Source organism: Cololabis saira, chromosome 2 (assembly GCF_033807715.1).
Source record: "Cololabis saira isolate AMF1-May2022 chromosome 2, fColSai1.1, whole genome shotgun sequence".
Lineage (NCBI taxonomy): Eukaryota > Metazoa > Chordata > Actinopteri > Beloniformes > Belonidae > Cololabis > Cololabis saira.
The window spans coordinates 33,487,501-33,512,424 of record NC_084588.1 but is presented as its reverse complement, the minus strand read 5'-3'; the positions used below and the strand labels follow the sequence as shown (position 1 = coordinate 33,512,424).

Here is a 24,924-nt window from a genome sequence, read left to right as displayed (position 1 = left end):
GTAACCCCAGCCTCTACTGTAGCGCCTTATAATGCGGTGCGCCTTATGTATGGAAAAAGTTTTAAAATACGTCATTCGTTGAATGTGCGCCTTATAATGCGGTGCGCCTTATAGTACGGAAAATACGGTACGTGTCGAGGCGACGCAGACCGAGAGGGCTGTGATTGGTTCGCTTAGTAGCAACGCATTTCCAGTTCGTGAAGCGGTAGTGAAATTTCAGCGCTCTTTTCTTCGTGTGTGATTTTTTTTGTTTTGTTTTTTGCACAATAGTTGTCCTTATCTCTTTGATTCACTGTGACCGGAAAAGCCAGAAGCTAAACAAAGTATCAACTAGCGCTCTGGGGGGGTATTGCACCGCGGCGAAATGGAGTGACGGAGAAGTCTGAAGGGCGTCACGGCAATGGCGTAAGCTCTGCGTTGGTTTAACGCGGAACCTTAATTCAGGCTTAAGGGGAAAAAAATATTGTTACAAATTAAATTAAAGAATGAAATACTTTTTTTTTTTTTTTTACCAAAATTTCCATTGTAATGTGTGCCACAACTATCCAGTTGCAGGTTACCAGCCTGGAGAAAATATACAGTATACTTCAGGAGTGCCTATTGCATTAAAGAAGTAATGCAGAGAGTCTTTAACCAAATGTCTGTAAAATAATAATGGGAGTGAGAAGAGTGTGTAGACTTTAGAAGGCAGATAACAATGACTACATTTCCAAGTTGCAATCTAATTTCAGGAAACTTTGTCTACTTTATTGTGAGTTCTCATCAAATGAACCAGTGAAAAAGAACATCTGACCACATGCCTTCAACATAACATAGTATTTTGTTTTGTTTCAGGGGCTTGAGGCTTTGGACTTTTGGAAAATAAGGTACTGCATTGGATGAAAACATGTGCTAGTACAAGCCTCCCAGATTTGACATCATTAGCTCCTCTGAGTGGAATGCTTTCACAATGAGAAACTCAAATCATTTACTTCAGCAGTGTGTAGCTGTGTTGCTCAGAGCCAGCGATATGACACATGCAGCAGTTGGCACTGTCTGATTAGCTCCATCATTAGCTTAATGACGCTGTTCCCGCCAGTCTGTGATGGATTAACGTGGAGGGAATGATGAAAAGACCGTGCAGATGTAAGAGGCTATCTCTGTTTTTGAGTCTCCGTGAGGCTGCCCAGTCATGGTGACCCCTCATCATTCACCAGCACAAAAACAAAAAGATCAGGCAGGCTTCAGGGAGGATAAACAAGGGGTGGGCCAAATTACGGGTGCTAAAATGTGGCAGAGAAAGGTGGTTTTTCTGTGCGTATTTACAGCCTAAGAATACATGTGTGCCAACCCAGAAGGACTCTGAACCCACAGAGGTATCCATGCCAGTACCTTTTATATAAAGAATCTTCACTTAACTTGTGAAGTGTAATGAGCATCCTGAAACGTTCAATTACAGATTTTCTACTAACGAGGTAAACAAAGCTTCAAACACAGTTTAAAACAAAGATCTTGATGAGGAGTTTGTAGTCAGGTAAGATTAGATGTCGGCAAAGTTACAGGGGCGGAAGGTGTTGACAGTGTAAGTTTTTTCATTCAGCACTGGTGTTTTCCCATATTTACGTCAGTACACATGCATGTGTGTACGCTTTCTTCGAGAGGTTTACATATTGAGGGTAATGGGATAACTCAGGACTCAAGCAGCAAAGAAACAGGTGCTTATCTTGTCAGAGCTGTTGTGTTAAGTCAACCTTTGACCCCTGGTTAAGAGCCAATTGAGAAATTAAAACAAGAAATTTGCACGCTTCTGCCCCCTCTGCGCTCTTAGATCCTCACTCTTACATGCGCACTTGCAGGCACAAAAATTCATGCATGTGGTAAAGGTCAGCCAGATGATGAATCATTTTACAGCTATTTCCCAGCATCCTCAACTGATAATTTCTAGCTCACATTTCTCCAGCTGGGGTGAAACGAGAGCAGAAAACTGAGGAGCCAAAACAAAACAAAACAAAAAAATAGTGGGTTTTGATAAAGGCAGGACTGAGTTTGGGGGTTTTTGCAGCGTTGAAGGGGGGAAGACAGAGCGGTCTGAGGGGGAGTGGATGGGTTACAAACTCAGCACTGTGTGGGGTCTGTCTTCCAAGGATTCACCGAAGGGGTCTGGATTATTGATTTCCAGGCATGAGTCAGGAATACCGTCCAGGGTTTTTATTTTGTTCTCCAATGTCTGTCCAACTCTTTCTAGTAAGCCTTCTCCATTTACGCAACTCTCCAATTGCGTAAATGGATTGAGATTGAGATTGTTTCTCCTAAATACTGAGTAGAAACTGTAATATTACCTTGTCTGAAGGCGGAAAACAATTACAAAAGAATTCAGGACAGTTTTTCCATTTACAAACATGATCAGTTAGACACAGACACAGGTTTTCTTATTTTTAGTCCTTACTTTACAAGACTAATACAAAAGTCCTTGATATCATGAATATCAGTTCAAATTGACTTAAAACGTTTCACTTCTACCACAAAAAGGAAGGGAAAAACCTGGGTCAAATGAGTCCTTTACTGTTTAGAGCGTGGCTGGTGAAACTAAAATCTACATATATCATTGGTATTTTTGTTTCTACAACATGCATAGAACTTATAAAAGATGATTTCCACGGCAGCCACAGTGAGCCGACCCTGCTGTCATCTGAGAGGTGAAACAGAAGTATCTGGTGCACCAGATCATATAGTTTCTTTCCTCGGGCTGTATCCTGGCTAAGGCTCATCCTGTAAACTGCAGTAAAACTCTTCTTTTATACATGTAAACAAAGGGTTTACGTCTATAACTCTATAATACGATCTGTAGCTGCAAAAATGATCAATAGAATAAATATTGAATTTAAAGAAACATTATAACATATATTTTGCAGAATTCTCATTGCTGTTTCTGGGGCTTCTAATATAAACAGATTACAGTACCTTTGTCATCACATTATCACATAAATGTTTGTCTAGTCATCATGCTGAGAGTTCCTCATCAAACCTCTCACACAAACATGCACACTTAGGCAAACTGGCATCAGCTTTGTTTCACACACACGAACACAGATGCATAAACAAGGAGCTGAATGGCTGAAGGAAATCCACACCCAAACAGACACACGGTACTTAAAGGGGGCAACGGAGAAAAAGAAAAGAAAATTCAAGCTGAGAGAAACACACGCATTTTATAGTGCAATCTGTGTACATTTCAAAGACTGTCAATAAAGATGTACCAAGCCTTCACAATCAGAAGGGATTTCAACAATTACATGTAAGAAAGAAGCACCTAGTTTAATAAAAGACACATGAATCATATATCACCAGTGAGACAGCATTTCACCTCATACAAACCTGCTTTCACCCGATTGGTAAAGAAATTAAAATATTAAAGAATGTCATGAAGAATACATTTAATTTAAGAAGCATTACATGTACGATGATATTTAATGTTCACACCTGAATATACGAGTATCAGCTACTGACTTTTGGAAGATTCCTCCCAAAACATAAAAACTGAGAAGATCAAGAGCCGTTCTGACAGCAGCCCTGGTTAGGGATTAAGACTGCATCTTTGGGTACCTTGAAAAGCATTATATGAAATGTATGTATTATAATTATTATTTTTATGATTATTATCATTATTAAGACTGAACCAGCAGCTTTAAAATTCATTTAGCTTTGAAGAAATAAATATTCCCTGCTCAACTGACTGGAGGATTTGTCCATGTGTCAGATATAAATAAAACACTAATACAATGGTTTTAGCAACCTGATGCTCTCAGACGGGTACCACATCACCACACGGTGGCAACACACAGACGTGGAGTACAAAGGCCCTGCAGCTCATGAACATATAAATCTTCTGAAATGCCCATTTCTCCATATTACATATGGACACACTGCAAAGTTCAAACCAAAAAAGACAAAAATGAGAATCTTATATAAACATGCTTCTTAATTCTGATGCCCTTGCCTCTTCAATTGTATACATTTCCTCAAAGGTTCGTCTTCCTTTTCAGGTGATTATCACAAAATGTTTCATCTTGCCTCCCCCAGAATGAAGCTGTCAACTGGTTGAGTTTAGTTAAGTTGAGTCTGTGCGTCTCCCCAATAATCTCCAGGTGGAGGGCGATGGAGAGGAGCCCGTCCTGCTGCAGCCTGAGGGCTCAGGGCAGATCCAGGACAGAGGCTGATAATGAGCAGGGGGATAAAGTAGAGTTATGGAGGTCTTATCACCATGAGCCCCTGGGTCACACAGTTCTGCTGGTGGTCACAGGCAGTTTAATCATTGCATAAACATGACGCTCTTCACAGCCACCAGGTATTAATTGTGAATAGATGAGTCTGCTGGAAAAGGTCGTTGACATGTTTACCCTATGTGAGGATTGAAGCATGCCCTATTAGAGCGCTTCCTCATTCACTTCTCCTGTTAACTGTATTTACTTGTGTTGAGGATAGGATGGCTCGCCCCCTGGTCTGTTGAGCTTTGGGTGATATCTATGCTGCGTGCCACACCCTGTCAATGCAAGCTGTGTGGGGGGTCAAGGAGACAAAGACGAGTGTGTTTGGGGAGCTGGCAGACCTCAGGCTGTGATTTGTCGAAGTGCATCAGACGGGAGTTGACCTGAATCTGGATAAATCACTTCAGTGGCACCACTGACAAAATCTTGATAATGCCCCCGTATTATCCGCAGGAACATTCGCGTGCTTCTAATTGTTGTGAACAAATAAGTGGGCTAATTGTTTAACTACTTTTTTTTTCCATTTTAACAAGGAAAAGTCCACTTAATCTTTAAAATCCCCTCTAGACTCAAATTGATGCATACTAATCTTCAGATTTGCTTGAATAGCCTGATGTTGCTCCTCAAGAATATACAATTGAAAAGTTAAACATAATTCAGAATAATCTTTTTTTCATTTGATCTATAATTTTCAAAAGTTTCTTTGTTGCTGCCTTTTGTCCATACAGGCTGTGAACCAACAAATTCATGTTTCCATCTCACCCTTATGGAACTTGCACATTGCTTCATGACTGGTTTCCAAAAGTGTTTTGTGATGTCACAAAATGAATGCAAGCATAGAGACTCTGTCCCTTTTACACAAGCAGTGATTGGAAAACACATAAGTGAAGACATGATAAGCAAAAATACATGTCTTAGTGGCAAATAGCATGCAACGAGACTCCAACTCAACTGCAAGATGCAAAGACCCCTTTTGGGGATTTTGTTGTAGTAATGTTACAATGTTGCAAGAACAAAGGCTGAATTTGCATTGGCACGGTGGCGAATTGCAGGTTAGGTAACTTGTAGGACCATCGTGTATGATCCCGGCCAGGACGCATCAAGCCAGGATTGTCTTACCATTACTATTCTCACTTCAGGCTAACAGCCGACACAGCAGCTGATGAAAAGATTGATTGGAGGAGGTTAAAAAGACATTTGATACTGCAGAGTTTGATTTAATGAGCTCCATTAGGATTAAAAGAGAAGCAGCAGCGGTGGGCAGCCATCCAGAGGGGGTGACAAAGAACAGGACTGCTCTCTGTTAATCACTATTCTTCTGCTTGTTAGGCCCTAACCTTTCAATTGAAAAATAGAATACTTTTCACAGCGAAATGTCAACATAGATATTTGGGACCAGCAGCAGTAGTCCATCAGTGTTTCTATGACAACACTGGTGAAAACAAGACCAGGCCTCTCCGCTCCTTTTCTCATGTCAGTATGTATCCCATTATGGTTGTTCTGTGCGGACAGAAGAGCTCTGCCTGCTCACCGCGGCTTTATTTATTTTACTGTCTTTCATCTGCAAACCACCACCAATCTGCATCAGAGGGAAATCCACTCTGTGTATCCCGTAGGTGTCATTTAGGATTGATTCCCTGGAATTAGCAGACGTCAAAGGAGAACCATGTGGTTGTCGGTCTGTCCTCCTGTCTGTCCTTCCCAACACCTGTGATAAGGCTGTTGGAACACGAGGAAACAACACACAACCGCCTCTGGTTATCTCCACATTAATTTGGCATCATGAATTCCTGAGGGTTTATCTTGAGTGTCTGCTACACATTAAGGGAGTAGCTGATTATACGAAAAAGTATAAATCCGCTGCTCCCTGATTTATTCTGCATCAATGCAAGTTTAAGTATTTTGCTAAAACATTCTGTAATGACGCTCACCCACTTAGCAAGGAGACAGAGTGCTTGCGATTAATGCTGCATCGCCGCGACTAAGATTTTGTTTGTGTCGGTGGTGCAAAACTTGCAAAATATCTAGATGCAGGGCAAACAGGCCGATCACATACAGATTTTAATGAAAGTCAGATGGAGATATTTATATGCATTTTTTGAGCTCACATGACCCTTTCAGAAAAACTGATAAATAAGCATTGATCTTCTTTTTGCCAAGTCGGAGTTCCAGTAACAGGAGCAAAGGAACAAAAGCGGCATGTGAAGGTTTTAGTTCACACATCCTAGATGCCGATGATTAATCTTCTTTCAGCTGCAGGATCTGCACAGTCTGAATGCACGCTGAAGTAAATAACGAGACCACCAGCAGCTTCAGAATTGCTGAATTTGTTTCTGGCAATGTTTACATGTACTCTGCATCCCACCACGGAAAAATGGAGAAGTCATCATAAGGTCCTCAAGTGGTTTTTGAATTTGGCAAATAAAAAGACGAAGCTAAATTTAAATCTGATCGAGTGGTTTCATACGTAAAAGAAAAAAAAGAAGTTGCTTCATTTGCCTCTTTTTTCTTCATCGATTTACAATTTCCCATCAGTGTGTGTGTTGTTTTGTTTGTTTGCTTGTTAATGGTCAAGTGTGGAATCATGGGTAAAGATAACACCAAAGGTTCCAGGTTTATTTTAGAAAGGATTTATTGATGAAAATGTCATGTGAACACAAATATTGACAGATTATGCTGTTTCTCTTACTAGCAGGATAACTTTATCTAAATCTAAAATACAGCAAAATAAGAAGTTCATGTTCAAAATCTTAGTTATTGGAAACATAGAAACAATTACTGCACAAAGTATACGAATGAAATCTAGGCCACAGCACATTTCCATAAGATATCAAATAAATGTCACTTTTCATCATATGTATTTTGCTTCATTATGTCAACACCTAAATCTAAATACACAGATGATAAAATGTTATATGTATTATTATTGTTACTAGTACAGTATATTCTACAATCAGCATTTGCTTGGTGATACTATACCTGCTATTTACAGTTCTAACAACTAACGCTGAATACATCTTTACATTTTACAATACAATTCAAAACCCCTAACTTTTGAAAAAAATCTCTTTAACATTTTGGTACTGTGTCATTTATTGTTTTGACTTTATTGTTTGACTTTTTTTTTTTTTTTTTTTACAAAATTACATTTTCATTTGACTACATGCAGTCATCCCGTCATCCGGCTCGGACAGAGAAAGCAGGACGGAGTCGTTTGATGCTACGAGAAACATCTGCCACCTGACTGGTTTCTCAGTCACACGTTTTGTTGTTTTGTTGGAGGGTTTTTGTGTTTTTTTGCTGTTTTCTTCTGTTGTTTCAACCGGGCTCATGACCCAGTACTAAAGGGCCATTCATCACATTTACCCTCGCTGCGGAGAGGTTCTAGTGTCTTGAAAAGTACAGTGTCCCAGTGCACGCTGTCTCCAGTCAGGACACACTCGGCAGCGTGTCCACTTTGCCATGACTGTGTTTACCCCAGAAATACACAAACACAGCCCGCCGTGGGCTCTATTAACGAAGCAAGAGGAAATCTCTGCCACTGCGCAGAGAACACAGACTCACTGACTATCCTGTGTTACATGGCGAATGTTTTGTTGGTACATAAACAGCTGTTTTGCAAGTTTTACACCAATGCAGAACAATAGATTACTATGAGGTGAAAGGAAGGTATTTACACCCCACCTGAACTTCAGTCCAAGCAGTTTGAAATTCTCCCCAGCGTCCATGTCACTTCCCGTGATCTTTCAGATGGCAGTACAACACTGAAGGTTGGTACCAAATGTTCCAGACGGTATACAAATGCAACAATCAGCACATTCTACACACCTAAAAACAAAGACAACTATACTTAAAAAAATTCACAAAAATAAACACGTTTGGCAAACCTTTAATTACCATAAAGCTGTGTGCTGCAGCTGGAATTAAGGAGCTTCAGGCCCAGCTGTGGCCAGCCTGATTACTTAATAATATGGTGATAAACACAACTATCAATCAAAGCCCCTGACAGCACTTACAATTCAGGAGAGATCGGCCAAAATAAGAGCTGCCGACTCTCTCATTGTGGCGGTGCATACGGGGGTGTGTAAAGGGATACTTGCTACAGTCAGCAATGAAGCTACTAGCACCAGCACAGTGATGGAAAGAAATACCGTGTCACTTTTATTTACCGACTAGTACTGCAGTGACTGTAGCCGTGTCTCGAAAACAACAGTTGTGCAATCTGACAACTAAAGTCACTCAGTGTGAAGGATGACAGTGACAGTGTGTTTGAAAGAGCAGTGAAAGCCGCAGTAAACACACCCCACATGACACCGAATACGAAGTCCTTCAGAGCTGGACGCAGCACATGTCAAGTGTTGTTTACACAGTAACGATACGCACATATAACACTTTATGATACTAAGAGCAGATTATCATTAACATATTTCTTCCCCCCAAAGGATGCAATCACCTGCGACTATCAGAATAAACTGAGGTGCAAGATGAAGATGCTGAAAATGTATTGTCAAAACAGTTTAAGAGGTGCGTGCGAAGGCTTAAGCATCATGTTTGTCTCTTCATCATCTGTCAACATTTGAAGTTCCAGTTTGAACCAGACCTTTGACTTGACAGTGATTGCATAGGGCCTTAAAATGCTGAATTATTAGCAGGAGTCATGCTGGTTATGTAGGATCCATGGTGAAATATCACAATAAACTGCTGCTGATATCTACAATGCAAAGGAGAAAGGCATAACTCTTAAAATCTATCTTTTTTTTTATGTCTGAAAAATAGGTCACGTGAAATATACAGACTGAACACTTGAGTCCATCCAAGCTAAGTCTTTTCTGATAAACATTTACACACAAGGAGTGCACATAACTGCAGTGTGTTGGCTGTCAATATTTTCACCAAATACTCTTTGAAAAGGGTTTTCTGACTAATACACGTAGTTACCCAGTGAATTTTACAGTCATCACACTAAAACCAGTCTCTCATAAACTGGAGACACCGGTGATGCTAGCGTTGGGAGCCCGGTTTGGAATAGCATCGGTAATAACCATGACGGTATAAATCTGAAAGAAATAATAATTATGTTTAAACATTCTGATTAATCATGAATCATCCTGCTGGGTCGGCTCCAAGGATAATCAGTGTGGTAGTGTTGGTAGGCATATAGACGTCCACTTTCTTCAGCGGCGACTACGTGCTTTGGCCCTCCATGCAGTATTTTCCCTCGACTGCACTCCTCTGCGCCGCTAATACCAGTGTTTTCTGTTGAACGAGAGTTTTCTCAGCAGAGATGACGCAAAATAAATGCTGGCTCTGTGAGGTAAATCACAGCGGCTATTCTCTCCCTTACCTCGCCACTTTTAGCAGACCGTGGCTGATTTCCTTCCTTGCGTGACTCCGGAGTGTAAACACGCAGCCAGAGTGACTCATCACTATTTCTCACTTCCATGGTCTGATATAAACACATGAAAGGGTCAGGGGTCATTTTGGGGGGGTGTGTGGGTGGGTGGGGGGCAAACCATGTCTCCCCATGAGACATCTCCCATTCTCCGAAGAATTCACAGCTTCCTGTGGCCAAAACCACAGGCCTGCCCACTCCAGCCTAGAGGAAGGAGAAAGAAAAACACTGTTAGAACCAGGCGGAGAGAAAGACGGACAATTTAGGTGATAGATTGTCTTTTCTACGACGCTTCTCTTAAGCAAAATGGAAAGAATGCAATGGAGATGAGTCTGCGTCTCTTCCCGCCCTGACAGCACTAGAAAAAAAAGAGTGATGGTCGGAGACAAGATGGAGGGGATATAGTCCGGCTCACTTGTATGTCATCAACTAACTCCATTTTGTTACATCTGGTGGCAAATAGATTTATAAGTCATGAAAACATCGTTTACGCAAGCCAGCCAACTTGTCTTTTGAGCCAATTGGCACCTTGTTTAAATGGGAAATCTAAGAAAGTCCTGATCAACACTTTGCCCTCTTGAGCGCCGCGTTATTGCAGGCTAGTTATAGTGGAAGGGAGGGATAGCCACTTCCTCTCTGGCCCCCATCTGAAGACGGGCCAAATAGAGTCCGACATCAATCACTTTGCACTCTGCAGCTTTCTCAGTGCCATTGTTATAGAGCAGACCAACGGAAAGAGGCCGGTAGCAGGTGGAAATAAAAAGCCCTTTGACAACTATAGGGTAAGACTTCTCTCAACATTGTTAACATTTACACAATCCAGAGAGAGCAGCGCCTGTTCGTAGACACACACATACAAACCTCGAGTCAACAACATTCTCCCACTCGCACAGACATATGAACACGTTCGGCCGTAGACGGTAGTTACAGACACATGAAATGACCAGCTGGCATAGGGATGCACATGTGCACAGAAACACAGGCACGGGGATAAACAGATGCACACTGTAATTCCTATGAATAGCATCGTTGCAAAACAACGGAGGGGGAAGTGGGGTAGTAAAGCGTTAATCTACAAAGAAGTCACCTTAAGAATAATATTTGGACAATTGCTCTGTCAGCATAACATTAACGTGAGGTTTACTGCCGTCACTTTGGAAGTTAATTGCAGAGGGAAAGAGACAGAAATTAACAGAGGCGGTTTGTGTCCCGAATGAAGGCATGCTGATTTTATTCGAATTGACACAAATTGCTACAAACGTCACTCTGCCTTTCTCTCAAACATCTCTCTCTCACACACATACACACACACTTGTGGGAGTCGTTTTCACTGAGGTTAAGTATCGATAAAACATTTTAAAACTCACATTTGGTGATACTGATTAAACTCAAATAATTTTATTTATGAAATAGGAATTTCATTTATTTTTATTTTATTTTTGCATGAACAGTACCTGATTTATCGTTGTTTTTAAAATCAGGTAACACAGAGGTTAAGGTTGTTTTGAAAATAATAATAATAATAATAAGACGAGACAGTGTTCTGACACTTAAATAGGTTAGATCTTTGTAAATTGTAATATTGTCTTTCTTTTTAAAGAGGGACATTTTGACAAAAGCATTTACATTAAAGTATATTGGATGTCTAAAATGGCTAAAAGTTCAAAAACTTTTAAATATCATATCAGAGAGGAGTCACAGCCTCTCCATCCGTGTCCCAGATTCCCCATCTTTGCTTTATTTGCTGCAGCTCTTGAATGTGAAGCATAAAGCTGAAGCATAAAGCTGCACCACATTCAAATGAGCCACACTTTTAAGCCAACCGCTATGACACCAAGATGGATTAAGATGATTAAAAAGTGTTAACCTTTTTAGTTAACCTTAATGTGTCACACACTTTCCATTAAAACCTCTGGAAGTTATTTGATTGTAAATAATAATACGACTCCTTTCAGCCCAGTTGCTGAAAAGTGCAGGACGAAGCTGGCTCACCACACGCCCTCATTCATAACTGCAAGTGAAGTAAATAGGAGTTCTGAGCTGTTTAGCCCTGTTTGATATCTTTTTGTTTTTAATTTTTGATGAAAGATTACTCTGATTAAATGTCTGACCTCCAATTTGTCAAGAAAATAAGGCAATATGGCCCAGAGGAATTCAGCCTGTTAATTCCCGTATGTTCACTAATCATTTCCACTAAACAACAGACAGCTACACTTGAAAGACTCATGTTTTCTCTGTAATTTATGAGGAGCTACTATGTAGAGTATACATACTGTAAAGCAGAAAATGAAGCAGTCGAAGGAATAAATACAGCTCTTGATATAAACTGAACTTAAACTAGTGTTGCACACTAATTTTTACTCTTCTTGGCTGTTTGGCCATTCTCTTGCTCACAGGTAGCATTTTAAACCCCCGTCTTTGACTGCAGCCCTTCTCCGTCGTCTCATTTCTTTCCCTACTGCCCATGGCATCCACCACATCTGCCCCCACAGCTGCTCTCCTCTCAGCTCCAGTCCTGGCTTGGGATCATAACTTAGACCTGGCAAGGTCTTTGTCACATGATGCCACGCATGTGATGCTTCGCTGGGACCCCCCTCCACTCAGGAAATGCTCTCAGCCTTTTTCCCACCCTGATGTTCCGCTGTGGAGAGTCAAGCATTTCAATTGAATCCAGTTACCATCCTAAAACATTCCAGGCTGAATCCAACCACCGCCTGGCTATGGATCCCCACAGACAACAAGGATATACCCTCATTTCAAATCCGCTGGAGCACTGGGTATCGAGTTGTGAACTACCAACACTGTTTATGGCAGAAGAGAGGAGTTTGAACTCCACAATAGGCACGTACACCATGCCCACTCACACCCCTCCCCTTCATTCAATTAGTGGTTTGTCCGTAGGTGGATTCAGTTGTGTGCAGATTAAAAATAGTCAATCCATCCCAGACAAAAAACCGTGAGGGACATGGAACACACATTGCACAAATGATATCTCCCATTGTGGTGTACTGTTTGGGAATTCTTAATTGCTTTTTCCGAAGCAGTATGCCACAGGAAAATCCCCCTTCAGAGCAGAAAAAAAAGGGTTGGTGGGCTGCGTGTAAACACCATGGATATTGTGTAAACATGTACGCATAAACCTATGTTGCCCCATGTGCACCCATCAAACTGCCATCAAGGCAGTATCAAAGGAGCTAACCTGCAGCAGAGCCAGTTGTGGCCGGTCTCCTCTGTGTTCTCCGCTGTGGTTTCTGCTTCAGCTCTCATTATTGATGTCTCTCCCTGCGTTAGGCAGACCATGAGGGACCGGTCCTGGGAGGTGTGGAGGACAGCAGGGTGGGGCACCCAACCGCCTCCCACTCACTGTGGAAGACTGAGTCTTCCAGGAGACGCTGAGGCAACAGGGGAGAGAGGAGAAGGAAGACATGAGCAAGAAAGCAAAGGAAGATCTCAGCACGATTGTTCTTGTAATCAGAAATGCCTCAGAAGAACAAAATAACCTGAATACATTTGAAATCTCCAAGAAATAATGCAAGTAGTTTAGACATAATAATTTCAATAAATCCTGCAGTAAAACATATTTTTATCTTTTGTAGGAATCATTAAAAAAGAGACTTTGGAGAATTAATAGTTCAGAGAGACGTATAAATTCACTTAAACAAATATGGATGTTTAATTGTTCAACATTTATTTTAAACAAACCATTTAAAAAGAGATGTTGAAATATCAAACCTTTAGCTAGCAGTAGTCTTCACTTAGACAGATTCAAGGCCACGCATAAACAACAAACCAAAGGAAACCTATAAATTTGCCCTAAATTACTTTATGGCATTTTAATTCAACATTAAGGACATTAGTGGAACTACAGAACAGTACTACGGCCCCTGCAGAAGTCTATATTTTCTCAAATATTTTATAATTTGGTCATTAAACCAAACACAAATGTGTTAAATAAAAATCTTTAAGCACTAATGCATTTCAATTAAAAAAAAAAATTCTGGTGGACTTTTCTTTTCCTTTTTTTTCTGGGTATCATGAAAAAACAGGCTGCCCATCAACCATATGAAAATACATATAAGAAATATATTTATAATTATGAAACATTTCCCTGCAAGTGCTAACCACATTTGGACAGTAAGGAATTTGTAAAAACTCTGGACTTGCCAAATCCTGCCCACCAGCGCCCTTCACGTCAAATTATGTGGTAGCCTGCTGCCCATGATCACAAAATAAGCCTAAAAGAATTTTACATATGCTCCAGTTCTTTTTTTTATTGTCTGAAAGAATGTGTGACAAACGAGAGAATCCTGAAATAAGAAAATGGGAATCTTTATTTTGGCTTTATGGCACACAGAGGACTGGACTGCTGCAGAGGGCGTGTGAAGTGGCAGAGGAGGCCGAGGCTCGCGCTTTGCACAAATGACTCATGGATCTTGCTGTGATAAGTTCCTTTTCTGCATTATCTTAAACAATAAAAATAAACACTCCAATGTCCAACACGCTCCAGCAATCAAGCAAACCACAAAATAAAACAATAAAAAACAGGCAAGTTCTCTAAAGATGACTTTGCTGTATCATCTCTACTCTGGGATTTTGAACAGCGAACGGTCCACTGTGCAAACATGAATTTAATGTCTAAATGTTTGCAATATAAAGCTTTTGTTGACGACTTTCATATATCAGGTTTATTTCAGGATTATCGCTAATTTTAAAACGTTTTGGTTGGATAATAATTGGTTATTTCCATTTGCAGCTCCACAGGTGTGCACCGGACGCAGACCAGAACGCCGATGTCTGCAGGATGTGACGAAAAATATTGATTTAAAAAAGAGTAATAATAGAAGCTGCAGTCTCACATTGGTTGTTTAATAGACCGACAATTAACAATATAACTTTCGATGATTAAATTCACTTATTTCATCAAAATGATGAAATAAATGATGAAATAAAAAAAAAATTCACATTCATCTTCTGATGTTATCCGGGTGCCTCAATTCAGGTGTAACATTTGATTGGGATTTGCTCTTTTAAGCATATCCTAATTCATGTGAACAGATTAACGGACTCCAATAATCCTTTTGACTGCACTACTTCCAAAATGATGCACATACAGGAGAAAAAAGTGCATGTGACTTTGGGGTTTAAACCACCGTATACAGCATCAGGGCCAGTTGACTTGGGTCAGTGTGACATGTGCAAATGTTTGCACAGACAATTTGCTGAGGCCTCAAATTTTCAAACTAAGAGTGGGCATTGCTGCAGCCAATTCTTTGTTTATCAATATCACCTTTTCCTATTTATTTCATATATTAATACATGATAAATAATCATAATGAACTATTTTTCTTTTGCATTTTTACGTACACAAGATGCATGGCATATATCTGGTGTGGAAATGTGAAAACGTAGCAGAGTGCACTTGTGCTGCAGCTGATTGCGGGAGACGGCGGTGCCCATCAAATACCCTTCAGATCCGCGCAGCAGCAGGACCAACGCGCGCAATCAGCGGTCTGCTAGCAATCCCATCCTTTCTCGATCACATAAACACCACTTAAACGAAAATATACATGACCACCTACAGCGCGGGGAAAGTGATGAGGGGGTGCCCACCTCGACATTACACTGTTTTCAATTAAAGCGACGATGCTGAGTGATCCGCAGGCGACGCTGACGAGGAGAAGGGCCCAGACACAAGTGAAGACACCGTCGTGTTATTTATGGGCGCGAGTAAGAACCCTTGTTGACTGTGCAGGTAAAACCTCACCTAATAATGCTTGATTCACAACGAGAAATATTTCAATTCAGCTGAATTGTGCAAAAAAAATATTAACCTATAAAGACAGATCAATAGCTTTATTTTTCTTCTCTTCTGCATTTAAATAAAACAAGTCAGTTAATATTTGCACCACTGCTTCATTATTATGCGATCCTTCGGTTCAATGGAAAAATATATATAATAAAACAGTGAAAAATATGTCTGATAAAAAAATATATTCTGATCTCTAACTTTTCTTAACCATTTGTAGACCTTCAGCATGTAGACCATTTGAATGTTCTTGTAAGAAAAAAAAAGAAAATTTTTGACTTTCAATCTCTGTTTTTTTATATAATTTTATTTATTTATATCTATGTAATTATTCGATCTAATTAATTATCCGCATTTATAACCACGCAAGACTGAATATATCAGTTCAGGTGTATTTTTAAAGTTGAGAATGAAGCCAAATCACCTTTACTTCTCTATATTTAAAGAACTTAAACCTTTCGAGAAAGCTCGCTCCAAATCTCGCCTCAAGTTCAGGTCGTATGAACTTATAGTTGATCGATTTTTTGTGGCACCGTCCTCCAAACAAAGTCTCGGCGGCCTCTTGCTGACCCTCCGCCGCCCTCTCTCACCACCCAGAAGGGAAACTGTTGAAACTATTACTCACACGTGAAAGAAACAATCAATCCAAGTTTGGACTTTAAAATACAGAGTCATTCGGAGTTGAACAAAGTGTGTAAAGTGTAAACTGCTGCTCTGAATCCAAATCGGATCCAACCTCTGCTGCTTTCGACTCTGTTCCACTGGGCTTCTGTCAGGTGAAGCCTGTTATCTGAGTTTCTGATAATAGAGACTTTTAAACTTTATAATATCATGGTGATGGTAATGAGCTGTTAAGACAGTATCAGTGCCATATGATTTTGGATTGACCAAATTTAAGGGTAACGGCGCTTTAAAAAACACACAAGTGGAGATTAAATACCCTGAGACCAAACTATTCATAAGGAAAAAGTCTTAATTAGGCTACATATAAATAATCGTCTTTTAGATGCCACTGTGCCAACATTTGGGATGGCTAAAATAAGAAATTAATCTTAGGAATAATTGTAGTTTTGTTGGATATATTGCGCTGATGTGATCGACCAAAGTTGGTTTGCGAGCACTAAATAAGACGAGGAGACGGTCCGGAAAGCCTGTCAGGACCGTACAGTCTGTGGTGTACCTCCACCTAAGTGGCCGAGCATTCCTGAGGATGTAGCGCTGTCAAATATTTCATGATGGGACGTCATGGAAAAGTGCATGACATCGTCTGCAGTGGCGCAACGGGGAAGCTCTGGCCTCGGCTCTGCAGCAGCAGTGATGAACATCATCTGCCACCGGAGCTTTTCCCTTCCATGCTCCTCACACGAAAACGTTTCTCAAGCACCGAGCATGAAACCTGCTTAACTCCATCGGGTCTGCATTTTACTATTACGAGGATAGGATTTATATACTTTCTCATTTAAATTAACAATCCAAAATCGATGAAGGGTAATAATAACAGATCGATTCTTATATATTTGCATTGAGCAAAGAGGAACGCAGCGGGCGGCTCATCACCATTCAACACCGGTGGCTTGAGTAAACATGCTCATGTTACAGAAACAATTTATTTTTCGAGGGCAAAAGATGAGAAATATATCTATTTTTTCAATGCACATGCTTATCGATGAGAAGGGATAATATGATTTGAGATGAGCGAGCGTGAGAGGAGGGGGAAAGGCTAAACGGGATGAAGTCATCAGCGGTAATTAAAGGCAGTGAGCAGGAGAGGACGGGAGCGCGCCTGCCCTGGTGCGCGCTGGGTGGTCCGCTTTACTGATAAATATGTGGCTCTCACTCCAAGCGGCTGGCCGAGAGGGCAGCAGTTAGAACAATACATACTTTCATTTATCCATGCATTCGTCTGCTTTACAACAGTAAATGTATAACCGCGGAACGTGCATCACCTTCCCATCATATGAATTTAACACATGATTGTTTTCTCTAAAGCATAAAAGAGCTATGTTTTGAGGTGACACCATTTGATGAAATTAAACGTTAATGAGTAACGCATGATTTAAGTCTGTCACTTTAAACATATAAATATATTAAGACCTTGTGCACAATGAGGCATTAAACGTTTTCTGGCTTTTGCAAAGGCCAGATTTTGCAACTTCTTCTATTGCCTTTACTCTGGTCTTATTTATTTTTTATTTATTATTACCATCATTCTTTTATTATTATTATTAGCCCCATTATTATTTTTATCTTGACTCAACACAGCAGGAATCAAAAGCAACCCCACAGAAACAATAACTCGGGCAAAGATGAGAAGCAACTAAATGAATCCACCGACGCGCAGGAGGTTAAAGGCTGTAGCTACAGAGTTCTCAGGGGAACAATAATCAACCGATACAGTCAACAGTTTTAGGCTGTGGACTGAACACCTTCCAGCAGCTCTCCCTCACGGTGAAACGGGATAAAGTGAAGCTCTTGGTAGTAAACGCAGATATAAAGCGGTGCACAGCCTCTTCAGAACGACCCGAGACGCAGGAGAAGCAGTGGGTTTCACTGCAAATTTGACCTCTTGTATTTAATTGTTACATTGTTTCTCATTAAACAAGTTAAACCCTTTAGTTTTCTATTTTTTTCGCCAATGACTTAAAATGGTCATATAGGCGATCCTATAACTGTTAAACCATCCTTACCTTAAATCCTGAATCATTCAGTGGTTAAACGTCTGCAGGAGTCGATCTGAAGTCCCAGTCCGAGTTTGTGTGCGCACAGCTCGGCTGAGCCTCCACCTCACTCCTCCCGCGTGCCTGCGTAAATATTATGACTGTATTACACAAACAATATTCTTTTGCATATGAAAAAAAAAGTCCAACATGTACAGAGGACGCTGCGAAGACACGAGCACGTCGCATCAGTTTGAGTATTAGCTGATCTAAAAGGCTTTTGCTTGATTTCTTTTATTTAAAGAAGGCCAGGGAAAATGTTTACATTTTGCTGTATAAACATCCTGCCAATGTTCCTGACTATCTTTACAGAAATCAGAAGGCTGGTTTTGAACGTGAGGGGCACGTTGCCTAGTAAATGCTTTTCATAAACTTAAAAAAAAAAAATGTTTTTGAAAAGATTTCATGGGTTTAGTGACAGCGGAGACGTGACCTACTTGCAGGAGCTGGTGAGATGCGTCGACATGTGGCCTGAAATGGACAGACAGCCTTCTGTTTTCACTGCGGGGTTATGAGGGAACATATTGTTTATCAAAATATTTTGAGTGGGGGGCAAAAAAATCATAAGGAAAAATGATTTCACACGAGAAAACAGACAATCCACATTTTAAACTGAAGATTGTGTCCTGCACCGGAATAATGAAATGTGTGTTCTTGCAGTGCGCAAACGTTTAAAATACATTTATTTTCTGTAATAACGCAAATGTTATATTCCATAACAACCTATATGTGTTGGTTATGTTAAGTAGTCCTGTGTAAGAAGGAGAGGGGGGGGGTTAGAGAAAAGTGAGCGCTCGCAGATATTACAGCCCACCACTGGAGGAGGAGGGACCTGGGCGGGTCCCAGCATTAGGACGATCAAGACACACAGCTTCCAAAGCGCCGATGGCAGTAGATAAGTAAAAAGTGAGCTCCTCGGACGCACGACAAGACACCAACTGAAGTGGAAAGCGGCTCCTGTTCTGTTCCTCAGACCATTTCGGACGTTTGCGTCAAAAAAGGGTCCGGCTCCGGGAGCGCAGAGGGACTGAACCAAAACCAAGAAGTCAGAGTTCAGAAGATAGTTGCGTCTTTGGCTTGTGTTTCGGCTACTGATCCTCTCTTTTTTTTTTTTTTTTTGGTCCTTGCTTTTCTCTCTCCCTCTCTCTTTATGTCAGCGAATCGGTATCAAACTTTGTAGCAGTCATAGGAGAGGAGAGCTTTTTTTGTTTTTGTCATCTCGAAGAGTAAAAATCTGGCCAAACTGATGACGGCAGAGGTCCAGCAGCCGTCCGCGCAGACCGCTGCGCAGAGCAGCCCCATGTCTGCTCCGGAGAAGCCGCACGGACAGACGGTGGTGATGGAGAGCGCGTCCTCCACCACCAAAACCAAGAAAACTAACGCGGGGATCCGGCGACCAGAGAAGCCCCCGTACTCTTACATAGCCCTGATAGTCATGGCTATCCAGAGCTCTCCAACCAAGCGGCTGACGCTCAGTGAAATATACCAATTCCTCCAGAGCCGCTTCCCGTTTTTCAGGGGTTCGTATCAGGGATGGAAGAACTCCGTGCGTCACAACTTGTCCCTCAACGAATGCTTCATCAAGCTGCCCAAAGGCCTCGGTCGGCCGGGGAAGGGCCACTACTGGACTATCGACCCGGCCAGCGAGTTCATGTTCGAGGAAGGCTCGTTCAGAAGGAGACCCAGGGGTTTCCGGCGCAAGTGCCAGGCTCTGAAGCCCATGTACAGCATGATGAACGGCCTGGGCTTCAACCACATCCCCGAGTCCTACAACTTCCAGGGCGGCGGCGGGGGCCTGTCCTGCCCGCCCAACAGCCTGTCCCTGGACAGCGGGATTGGCATGATGAATGGACACTTAGGTAACATGGACGGGATGGGGCTGTCCGGCCACTCCATGTCACACTTGTCGACCAACAGTGGACATTCCTATATGGGGAGCTGTACGGGATCCACCGGGAGTGATTATCCTCACCACGACAATTCCGCCTCCCCTCTGCTCACCAGCGGGGGAGTCATGGAGCCTCACCCGGTCTACTCCAGCTCGGCCTCGGCGTGGGCCCCGGCGCCCTCGGCGTCGCTCAATAACGGGGCCTCTTACATCAAGCAGCAGCCGCTGTCTCCCTGTAATGCAGGGAGCAACGCGCTGCAGCCCAGCCTGCCCACGCACTCGCTGGACCAGTCCTACCTGCACCAGAACGGACACGGCACCACGGATCTACAAGGTAAGCCCTAATAACCTCACGCAACACATTTGAGTTGTAATAAATAAATAGATGTGTTTTTAAATATGAGAAGGATTAACATTTCAAGCAGAAATATTGACTTCGCATTGAAACAATTAAATTATAATGAAGTGGAGATGGCTTAGAGCGGTGCTTGATTTTGATTTTGCGCCAAAGGCGGTCCTAATGGAAATATTGAATAACTCAATATGTAGTCAATTAAGTTAATTTTTTTCTTTCTGTATTTCACTTTATATTAAATTCAAACAGCACTCCAAATTGAACCCACTAAAGAATAAATTGAAATTTAAAGAATGTCTGCGCATTTATCCCCCCAAAAATCAAATTCTGACACGGCTATGCGTTATATATATATATATATATATATATATATATATATATATATATATATATATATATATATATATATATATATATATATATGTAGGCTATAGCCTATATATGAATTGTGAATATGTGAATTGGTGCCACATAAATAAACTGCATTTTTAAAAAGATACTCTAACTACTGACAAAACACATATATAGGGGGTGGTTCAAAGCCGTATACGGTTATAATTTATAGAAGAGGTTTGAAAAATTAAGAATAAAATCAAAAATTAAAAAAAGCACCTGAGAACAACAAGTCTGCCGCGACAGTTTACAGTCATACCAGTCTTTTGGCAAGAAAAACAAGCGCGGTTTGGTCCAGCCTGCCTTGCCCCGAGGCTCATAGTCCTCCGGGACTGGCGTGCAAGAGGGCCACTGTCAATTAGCCCTGCAAACCCGCCTCTCCTTTCCACAATCTTTATCGTGCTCGCTTAGTGGGCTTGGAGTCTATGAGGAATACACACATGCATGCAAGTTAAAGAAGCAATATTGCTCTAAATCTGCGAGTGAAATAAATAAATTTCAGCTTGCCGCACAAGTTTAAAAAATAAGTTAAAGAGCATCTCTGCGACCATGTAGGAAATCAACTTAAATATCACATTAGCAGTTAAAATGTGTGCCACTGATTCCAAATTAATTGCAACTTTATTGGAGCATTTTTATATAAGTAATTTTTATTCAAAGCTATGACAATCTTAGAGAAAAACATTAACTCCTCCTCAGAATGTTCAGAATTGAATGCTAAACGTGTTTGTCATGTAATAAGTTGTAATCTTTTGGGTCCATGTTTTGCAGGTATTCCTCGGTACCATTCCCAGTCCCCCAGCATGTGCGACAGGAAGGAGTTTGTGTTCTCGTTCAACGCCATGACGTCCTCAGCCATGCACTCGCCGAGCAGCAGCTCCTACTACCACCACCAGCAGGTCTCCTACCAGGACATCAAGCCCTGCGTGATGTGACGGGGATCCGTCCCGGGGTCTCCCTGAAACCACGAACTGATTTCACAACAAATGACCACTGAGACACACGAGGGCGTGAGGCAGCCCTGAAGAGCTGACCGGGACTACTCCTCTGTACTGTTTTACGCAGCGGCAAAAAGGCACGGAGACGGGACAGTCACGAAGCAACCGCATTACGATAATAATATATAGTACTTTAAAAAAACAAAAAAAAACTTTTTGTGCCATGATCATCATCATCATCATTGACCAGCGGGAGTAAGAAAGCGGGCGTAAAGGAAACCATTTGGTACTTAGTCCTGCAGAGCAGATGACAACCACTTCACACTCGTGTACATGTTTTTTTCATGCTGTTAAAAAAGAAGCACATTTTCATTTCTCCGTTTAAAAGTTTTACATTCATTTATATCCTGAAAAAACGACAAAAAAAACTAACAAAAAAACAAAACAAAACAAAAAAATATATATATCTTGTTCTTCTGTTGGACTGACTTTACCAACGTCGCTGAAATGAATAATGGACATTACGCAGGCCTGTATACTGTACGTCCATATACTGTATAGTTTGTAAAAAATAAGATGGCACTTTTTAGATAGCCTGTAAGCGCAACTTTTTTTTTAATTTATTCCCTAGGCCTATATTTTAATTTCAGGCGAAGTGGCCAAGGAGTTACATGCTTTATTGGCAATATTTGTCAGAGTTGTTTGTTTTAAATTGAAATTGAGAATATATTGTAAGCACTGTGGCGTTTGTGTCAAATGTATAGACCATTACCTTCAGCACTGTATATTTACTATGTATTGGTAGGGAAATTAGCGAGGGTCCACCAGCGAGAGCTGACGTTTAGGTTATGTTACAACAAATCATTTTTAAGAAATAAAATATATCTGCCGGGCTGTTTAGGCCCGTGAATCCATAAAAAAAATGAGATTTTATTTGCCAAATCTCTGGCATTTTTTTTCTTACAGGTAAGAGAGTGGGTTGTTGAAAATAAATAAAAAAATAAACGTAAAAATAAAAAAGTAACTTCTATGAACCAATCTACCCCATTGGCTAAAAGGAATTGACATTGAATTTTATTCTAACAAAAATGACATATGTCTATATTACACACATATAATTAGTCAGGTTTACTCGGAAGTCTGGTTTAAAGCTCAGTATGGATAGCTTTTGTGGTCCACCACAAAACTGTTACACCAATGTCATCGCTATATGTTGTAATGTGCAGGCGTGAGAATCTCTGATAAAATGGTATTAGACTCTCTGCAAAACATCGACTAATTGGTAAAATGCAGTGTTTGAAAGTTTTGCCTTATCATGGCCTCAATGAGTCAAGTGTACAGCAATTTCGACACAAATCAAATATTTAACATGCCATTCTTGATGAATACCTCAGAAGAATATAATAAATGGTAATTATAAAAATTAAGAATTTGCTTGAGTGTTCAAGAAAATACAAGCAACGTTCAAATGTATTTCTGAAAAAAAATGCATTAAGAAAATCAGAAAAGCCCTGCTGTAAAACAAGTCACTAAAATAAGATGCCACAATATCACAAAGGACAAGAGTAAATTATTCTCATTTTTTTTAGGTCCTTTAATATTTGTAAATTATATCAGTCAATTTTACCAAAGTTGAGGTGGTTAAGTAATTTGATTATTTCAAATGTGTGAAGCTAAAAACAGCAGGGAATCTTAGAAAGATGTGTACATAATCCCCCTACCAGACTAGTCCGATGCACAGTTCTCAAAATTCAGATCAATGAGTGGAATCGGCCGCGAAGATGTCTTATTAATCTTATTTTGTATTCATGTACATGTATATTTACAAAAGAACACACATTCAAAATGTTTCATTTTGACAGTTGTGTTGCTCTTCAATCTCCCTACATGACCACTGACTGAACTCTAGTAAAATGCCATCGAGCGCAGGGTGAGCGAGCTTAACAGCAGTGGAAACGCACATTAACAAACCGATGACATCTGCTGAGCTTCAGCGCTCTGGCAGCGCTCACACAGAGATGGAGCTCCACAGCTGTTCCCAGGCCAAGCCTGCAGGACAGCGCCATAAAAAGCCAGAGGCCTGCGCCGTGCAGACAGACACACTCTGGGCTTGTGTCTCGGTACAAGCAGAACTTGAACGAAACAAAAAAGAAACCGTCTCTCCTAACTGAGTGACATGCAGTTAGTTAGATCATTTCTGCGCAGAGACCAAGAAAACTGCTGCAAAACAAAGCACAGGTGAGACGGGTTATTACTAAAGTCTGAATTAGAGGCTTGCGTGTGTGTGTGTGTGTGTGTGTGTGTGTGTATTTTAATTCCTGTCACAGAAATAAATACTTTATTACTATTACTATTACAATTTGAAAGCTAACGTCAAAGCAGACTTGTCCAGTTTCAATATTAGTCAACAGTATTTTCCTTTCCTTTCTGAATGAAGGGAGTGACTCATTAAGAAAACAATCTCTAAACATTTGCTGCAAGGCCATGCTCTGTTTTTTCAACCAAAGTTTAAGGGGACTGCTGAATTACAGTCATGTGAAAAAGAAATGATATGATAGGACATATTAATCATGAAAAAATATCTGGTCTGGACCACATCTTGGATTTAAGAAACTGTGGCTTGAGATCAACAACAAAACATATCAAATTACATTGTGCCTTTATTAAAGAAAATCTAAAGAAAGAAAATGCAAAAGTGGGGTGAAAAACTGACTTCAATATTTCTATAATTAAGCAGCCGGATGTAGCTAAATCCACATGATTATCATATTGGTAACACCTCTATCGGAGCAGTCTTTGCAGTTTAGGTATGTTTATGATGTCAGAGAGGCAACTGTTGCTGCAAGTCCATCTGGGAAGGATTATTAGGCCACTTCCAAAAAACTTGGAGTCCAATATTTTGCATAATGAAGATTGTTTTCAGGAGGAAAACATCTACAATACTGGCACATCTTCCCTGTAGAGGACATCAGTGTGTTAAATCCAATGTGGTCCTGCAACAGCCAGAGAAAGTGCAAATGAACCAAGACCTACATATCAGATTTTTTTAGGCCTCAGTGATTATGTTACATATTCAAGTTCATAACAGTGCAATAAGAAAAAGACTTCACAAGTATCGACTAGTATGTTTAGAAAAGTTGACAAGAGAAAGCCTCAGAAGAAGATGGCATCATGGCTTAGACCAACAACTT

At 40.7% G+C, this 24,924-nt stretch overlaps 1 protein-coding gene and 1 long non-coding RNA gene across 3 annotated transcripts; one reads left to right on the top strand and one right to left on the bottom strand.

Annotated features, from left to right (window-relative positions):
- Window positions 1-7,334: 7,334 nt before the first annotated feature.
- Window positions 7,335-18,351, bottom strand: LOC133462802 (uncharacterized). Of its 2 annotated transcripts, XR_009784286.1 has the most exons (4): window positions 18,130-18,351; window positions 12,836-13,028; window positions 9,589-9,840; window positions 7,335-9,500 (listed from the first exon to the last, which is right to left on the bottom strand). It is a non-coding gene; the product is annotated as an uncharacterized LOC133462802 (long non-coding RNA). The 2 variants fall into 2 exon arrangements; XR_009784285.1 differs by having other exon boundaries at window positions 7,335-9,840.
- A 700-nt stretch (window positions 18,352-19,051) lies between these two features.
- Window positions 19,052-23,583, top strand: foxf1 (forkhead box F1). The gene is made up of 2 exons (XM_061744237.1): window positions 19,052-20,381; window positions 21,567-23,583. Exons 1-2 carry the CDS (start codon window positions 19,406-19,408, stop codon window positions 21,728-21,730), a joined length of 1,140 nt encoding a protein of 379 aa, XP_061600221.1. The 5' UTR covers window positions 19,052-19,405; the 3' UTR covers window positions 21,731-23,583.
- Window positions 23,584-24,924: the final 1,341 nt, after the last annotated feature.

Bases quoted from the DNA above. Each gene is read 5' to 3' on its own strand.
- foxf1 (XM_061744237.1), top strand. From the start codon at position 19,406: ATGACGGCAGAGGTCCAGCAGCCGTCCGCGCAGACCGCTGCGCAGAGC. The intron at 20,382-21,566 runs GTAAGCCCTAAT...CATGTTTTGCAG, and splicing joins CGGCACCACGGATCTACAAG to GTATTCCTCGGTACCATTCC.